Source organism: Saccopteryx leptura, chromosome 6 (genome assembly GCF_036850995.1).
Source record: "Saccopteryx leptura isolate mSacLep1 chromosome 6, mSacLep1_pri_phased_curated, whole genome shotgun sequence".
Taxonomy (NCBI): domain Eukaryota; kingdom Metazoa; phylum Chordata; class Mammalia; order Chiroptera; family Emballonuridae; genus Saccopteryx; species Saccopteryx leptura.
The window spans coordinates 30,654,570-30,661,354 of NC_089508.1; the positions used below are offsets into that span (position 1 = coordinate 30,654,570).

At 39.5% G+C, this 6,785-nt stretch overlaps 1 protein-coding gene across 1 annotated transcript in view; it reads right to left on the reverse strand.

Annotated features, from left to right (window-relative positions):
- Window positions 1-3,303: 3,303 nt before the first annotated feature.
- Window positions 3,304-6,785, reverse strand: part of LOC136377022 (disintegrin and metalloproteinase domain-containing protein 20-like) — a 149,285-nt gene continuing 145,803 nt past the window's right edge. Inside the window, exons 3-4 of the mRNA XM_066343605.1 lie at window positions 5,778-6,772; window positions 3,304-3,525 (exon numbers count right to left, since the gene is read on the reverse strand). Of these exons, the coding sequence (XP_066199702.1) occupies window positions 3,304-3,525; window positions 5,778-6,772 (1,217 nt within the window). The remainder of the gene's footprint in view (window positions 3,526-5,777; window positions 6,773-6,785) is intronic.

Here is a 6,785-nt window from a genome sequence, read left to right on the forward strand (position 1 = left end):
GGCTACACCTGCCTTACTCTGGGTACTATTTGTTTGGAGAATCATTTTCCCGCCTTTCACTTTGAGTCTACTTTTATTTTTGCAGCTTAGATGTGTCTTTTGAAGGCAACATACAGTTGGGTTCTCCTTTTGATCCAAACTGCCACTCTGTGCTTCCTTCTTAGTGAGTTCAGTCCATTCACATTTAGGGTAATTATTGACACTTGAGGATTTCCTATAGTCATTTTATGTTTTGTTTTCTGGTAGCTCTTTGTCACATTTGGTTCTTCTCTTTTTTGCTTCTGAAATTTTTTGTTGGTGGTATTCCAAACTTCTTTCCCCTGTTTCTTCCTTTCTTAAGCAGTGTGTTTCAGTAGTAGCTTCATTTGTGTGTGGTTACCATTAGGCTATTTAGAGAAAAATGGTCATATGTACAAAAGTCTTATGTCTTATGAGTGCGTCTACAAAAGTTTTTATTTCTTTGTATTTGAAGGATAACTTTAATAGATATAGTATTCTTGGCTGATAATTCCTCTCTTTCAGTACTTTGAATGTTCATTCTATTCTGGCTTGTAGAGTTTCTGCTGAGAAGCCTGATAATAACCTAATGGGCCTTCCTTTATATGTTATGTTCTTTTATTTCCCTAGCTGCCTTGAAGGTTCTTTTTTTGTCATTGATTTCTGACAATTTTATTACAATGTGCCTTAGAGAAGGTCTGTTTGGATTGGGATAACTCAGTGTTCTGCTTGTTTCTCAGAGCCAAGGCTCTAACTCTTTCTATAGGCTTGTGAAGTTCTCATCAATTATTTGTTTGAGTAGGCTTTCCATTCCCTTCTCTCTCTCATCTTCTTCGTTATTCCCATTATTCTTGTATTGCTCTTCCTGATGGAGTCAGACAATTCCTGTAGAGTGCTCTCATTTTTTAAAATTCTTCTCTCTTATTCTCTCTGTAGCATCTCTACTTGCCTGTCATCAATGTCACTGATTCTTTCCTCTATCTGGTCTGTTCTATTGCCTAAACTTGCTACCTCCGTTTTCAATTCATATACTAAGCTTTTCACCTCAGTTTTTTTTTTATGGAACTATCTTAACAGTTTTATTGCTTTTTATGAGGTTTTAATACTTTTTCATTACTTTTTTTTTGCTTCACTTTAGTTGTTTTTTTTTTTATTTTTTATTTTTTTATAAATAAATTTTTATTTTAATGGGGTGACATCAATAAACCAGGGCACATACATTCAAAGAAAACGCCTCCAGGTTATCTTGTCACCCAGTTCTGCTGCATACCCATCACCAAAAGAGAGATCGTCCTCCGTCACCCTCCAGTTTTTTTTGTACCCCTCCCCCTCCCCTTCCCCCTCTCCCTCCTTCCCTCCCCCCACCCCCCGTAACCACCACACTCCTGTCCATGTCTTTTAGTCTCGCTTTTATGTCCCACCAATGTATGGAATCCTGCAGTTCTTGTTTTTTTCTGATTCGCTTATTTCACTCTGCATAATGTTATCAAGATTCCACCATTCTGCTGTAAGTGATCCGATGTCATCATTTCTTCTAGCTGAATAGTATACCACGGTGTATATGTGCCCCATCTTCTTTATCCAGTCTTCTATTTTTTTTACAGTGATTAAAAGCCTTTAAGCAAACTCTTGGCCAATACAGCAAGAAACCATAAAAGAGTAGTGTCCTTAACATGTTCACCAAATCCAAGTTGGCCCCATTTTTTAAAGTTTCAGTCTCCTTGGTGAAGTATTCGTTTTGTTTCTGAGTTCATTAAGTTGCCTATTTGAGTTTTCTCACATCTCATTAAGTATTTTCAGAACTTCAATTTTGAATTCTCTCTTGTTTAACTTCAAGGTTTCTATGTGATTTAGAATTTTTTTCTGGAGATTTTAAATTTTCTTTCTAAACTACACAATCATGGTTTTGTAGCCATGATATTCAATTTCTCCTTCCTTGATGCATTTGAAAATAGTATTTTTAAGACCTCTTACAAAGGAAAACTAAAAAATAAAGTGTTAAAGTGAAAAATACAATGAAAAATAGAACAATTTAAATAATAATGTCAAGTAAAATAGAAAAACCAATAGAAAGAGCAAAATCCAAAAGCAAAATTGAAAACAAAGAAAACACCCACAAAGAATAAAAATAAAAATATAAGAATTAAGGAAAATGAAATTCAAAGGAAGAATAAAAGCAAGAAAAAAGACAGAAAAAAAATTTTCAGTTTTAAGCTGTTACTGTTTTCTTCCAGTAGGTGTTGCTGTGGTACAAGTTTTAGCTCTGTGAGTTTCTGGGCTGGCCTCACTGTGATGTACCTGTCAGTGATGTAGGTGGGGCTGCAGTGGTGTTGGTGGGTGGAATGTGTTATGAGGGCTTTCCAGCTTTAGCAATGGTGATCTCAGGCCTCGGGGCACTCCTCCCTATGTCTTAACAGACCAGGGGACCCTACATGGAGCACCTCTATTCTTCATGGGAAACAGTATCTCTGGAGAGTTAGCTGTGGGGTCTGTCACTGCGACTCTCTGTACCCTCAAAGAGAGGGATGTGTGATCTTGGGGGCATGAGGAGGGCCTCACTTTGGATTTCTCCATCTCTGCACTGAGTGCAAGCTGCAGGCAGACTGCAGGAACATTGACCGTAACACCTTATTCTGCTGCTGCTTTGGTTTATATCTCCCCCTCAGCCCATCAAACTCACCACTTCTCCTTGCAGAAGGAGACCCAGTCACATTGGGCTTCCCTTTCCATATCCCCAGCAATCAAAACCCAGAAACTTTGAGCTTCCCTCCTCTCTGTAGTCCTGGCAGAGAAGAAAGAAAAAAAAAACAGTCCCTCCAGGCTTCTCCCCTTTCAGTAAGACAGGCAGGGAAAACCCAGACTGTCCAAGCCTTCCTTCTCTCTGTAGTCCCAATGGATAAAATCCCTAATAATCCGGCCCTATCTACTCTCCAGAGCTGATTGCGAGTATGTCTTATCATCCTCCCCTCTTATTAACCCTTCCCACTCTTTTTTTTCGGGTACAGATCTTTCAGGCACTTCTGTGAGCCCAGTGTGGGTTGCTTTGCTGCATTATAGATGTTCAATTTGTTGTTGTTTCAGATGGAGAGATCAATGATATTTTCCATGGAGCCATTATTCTGACATCATCCTGCCTTGAACAGACTTTAATACTTTAAAGACCCTTTTAAACAACTTGAAACTATTCTTCTCACCAAATTCTTGTTTTCTGTCTACCTCTGTTCCTGTCTCTCATAAACTCACTCTTTTCTCACCTTCCTCCTATCCTGATCCTTGTCTTCTTTTCAGCCCCACTGCTCCTCTTCTTCACTCTCTCCTGCTCCCCCTCACATCCTCGCTCTCCTGTTCCCCCTCATATTTGTCCTGTAACCTTGCCCTTTCTTGATATGCCACAGCCACAGAAATAGGAATAACAATTTTAAGACTAACTCTGAGCATTTCTGCTCTTGTATCAACCAGGAATAAACCAGCTGTGTTGACTAGTTTGTGCTGAATCTGTCTCAAATATCTGGCACCAGTAAGGAACCCCTTTTAAAGAATACATGTTAGACTTTAACACCACAAAGGCACCTAAAATATCAATGCTATTTGGAAACATTTTAGACTGGCAGACCACACCCTACCTTGGGTCAAAATCTTATTTCAGGCCCTGGCCGGTTGGCTCAGTGGTAGAGCATTGGTCTGGTGTGTGAAAGTCCCGGGTTTGATTCCCAGTCAGGGCACACAGGAGAAGTGCCCATCTGCTTCTCCACTCTTCTCCCTATCCTTCCTCTCTATCTCTCTCTTCCTCTCCTGCAAATATGGCTCCATGGGAGCAATGGTGGCCCTGGGCTGAGGACTGCTTCATGGCCTTCGCCTGAGGCACTAGAATGGCTTTGGCCACAATGGAGCAATGCCCCAGATGAGCAGAGCATTGCTCCTTGGTGGACATTCCCAGTGGATCCCAGTCCGGTGCATGCAGGAGTTTGTCTGACTGCCTCCTTGCTTCTAACTTTGGGGAAAAAAAGAAAATCTTATTTCAGCATCTTAGAGAGAGCATGATAACCAAAGACAAAGCCACTGGCACACACTCAAACTTGTGGTACTATGAATGAAATAGCCTGAGAGAAATTAAATGTCCTTATCAAATATAAAACAGTAGTAAGGATATGAACCAATATAAGAAACGTTGGGGTGGTGAGAAGATGGAAAATTTACAGGACCTACATTCACGCTTTGGTAACTAGGCTGCTGCAACAGAAACAAAATTACTCCTCTCTTAGGTAGAAAGTCTATGTTCTGTCTTCTCTCTCTCTCTCTCTTTATTTTTTTGACAGTCTAATTTCAACTATGCCTTTAGATCAGGAAAAAATAACCTTGTTGATCCAATCTCAATTTTAGTAGGTACGGATTACAATTGCAAACACAGCTCCCATATTTGATAAGAGCATAGTAAATAGGAACTCAGACCTATCATCGGTGAAGATATAAGGTCACCTACTAGCTACCTATCTAGATGGGAAGTGCTGATCAAGAGAGCTCTATAAAAGATGGACAAATTATGATGTCACAGCATGGTGATCTTACTGATCCTCTGTAGCTGATCCTTCATCATTTAGTGGCTGCCCTCATCTGGATTCTGTATTTTCAGAAAGAGATTTGATCTGAGGCCTGAGGCTTCTAAATAGCACAAATATGACACACCGCTTATCACACTCGATTCTGGTACACTATTTTGGGAATGTTTGCTTCCTCTTTCCTTTTACCTTAAGTTTTGCCTTCATACATATACGAGACAATCTGCTCCACTCTGTAATTCATGGACAGATATGATTAATCAATCCTGAGATTTTTAAATGTGAGATACTATGACTTAATAAGCAGAGGATTTATGAAATGATATATCAGTGATAAATTGCTCCTTATGTGATCATTTTACAGTAAAGATGCAATGCCAAAGTCATTGTATTTGGAACACCCCAGGTTTAGCAGAACTGAGGAGTAATAATGAGAATAAGGAAAATGATCAAGTTAGCATAGTGAGTGCTTAACAATGAAAACGTGCAGGATCTTATTTGCTTTCTTGATTATTACATAAGCTTAGAAAGAAAAATATTTCATCTCTGAATGTAATTGTGGACCTAGAGAATGTAAAATTCTAAGACTTTGTCCAAGATCACACACAGAGCAGGTGTTTGCAATACTGTTGACATTCATGGCCTATGACATTGAAGTTTTTGATCATCCTACTGTAACTGCCCAGAAATTCTTTATCATGCTTATTTTACACTAGTGATAAAATGAACAAATAACAAAAATCAAGCACATAACCAATTATGGATAACTTATAAAAAATACACAGTAGGACAAATGAGAGTTGCTATAAGCGCATCTATAAGACATTAGAATCAACATCTTACGTAAGTACAGGCCCTCCTGTGATTCTAACTGTTCCTACTATCATCTACAGGAATATTAACAGTATGACTACACATGAAATATTAAACAAACTGAAACACATTGACCCTTTTTAAATTGTCCAGTCATTTTATTTCAAGACGACAGCCTTGCAAAAGCTTTAGGATGTAATTATCAGAGTGATTATTGATGATTTCTCCCAATAAGTATAAATGTGATTTTTCACGTCCAAGTTAGCGGTTAATAAAATTCAAGGGAATCTGTCTCTTTATCTGTTTAATTTTTACTGCTCATTAATTACATAAGGATAAAATGCCGCCAAAAAAGAATGCAAGCAGTAAAAGAGCTGTACGAATAAACAGTAGAACTAGTTCCTGGTTTACCTTACTAATAATTTTGCTGCGAACATCTAGTTTTCTGTCAGGTGGAGGGCCACTACCATCACTACCACCTGATCCTCTGATATCACACTTCGGTGGTTTCCATCCTCGCTGACAGTGACATTGGTTTTTGTTGTTGCACACCCCTTTGAAATTGCATTTCTTGATATCACAGTTAAAATGCATGTCCTGATAAAAAGTACAATTCTGCTGAAAACAGTATTTTCCTGGCCCACATGTTGCACCATCTATTACAAGCCCCATCTCTGGAATGTCTGTCCCCGGATGTGCATCGAACCCAAAGCATATTTCTTGTTTAACATCTGTTACTATTATGTGACGAAATGTCGTGTGCTCACCTGCACCAGGTATTTCTTGGACTTTTCTACAGTGCAACATTCCACAAAAAACATCATCCCTCTCACATTGAACAGGTATTAATCCTAGTTTCTGCAACCTCACCCCACAGTTTCCAAATCGGTCACCTCTTGCATTCAGTTGTGTATAGCATGCAGGTGAACCGTCTTTTACCTGATAGCCAAAAAGGGACTGACACTGCATATCACGGTCACTGCAGTTTCCTCTCACACAAACGGCTAATGGTGAACACGGGGTTCCATCCTGGATATAAAGGTCATCTGGACAATTCTGCGTTTTCCCATCGCAGTATTCCGGTAGATCACAAATACCTCGCACCTGTCTGCAAATCCGTCCAGGGTGAGCATATTTACAGTTCCTGCAGCAACCTCCTTCATCGCAATCACTGCCAAGGGAGAGGGCACAATTGGTCCTACAACATGTATCTTCGGCACATTCTTTAAAGGTGCCACAGTCACATTCTTCTCTCTGATTTACAATGTGGTCACCACAGCGAGGAGCTACATAAGGAAAATTAGAGTATGGTACATTTCTTACACTCAAACAACGATCCCATGCATGAATTCGTCCATGCAGTGATGCATAAGAACAATTGCTCCACATATCATTAAGACCAGGCTGAGAGACATGACA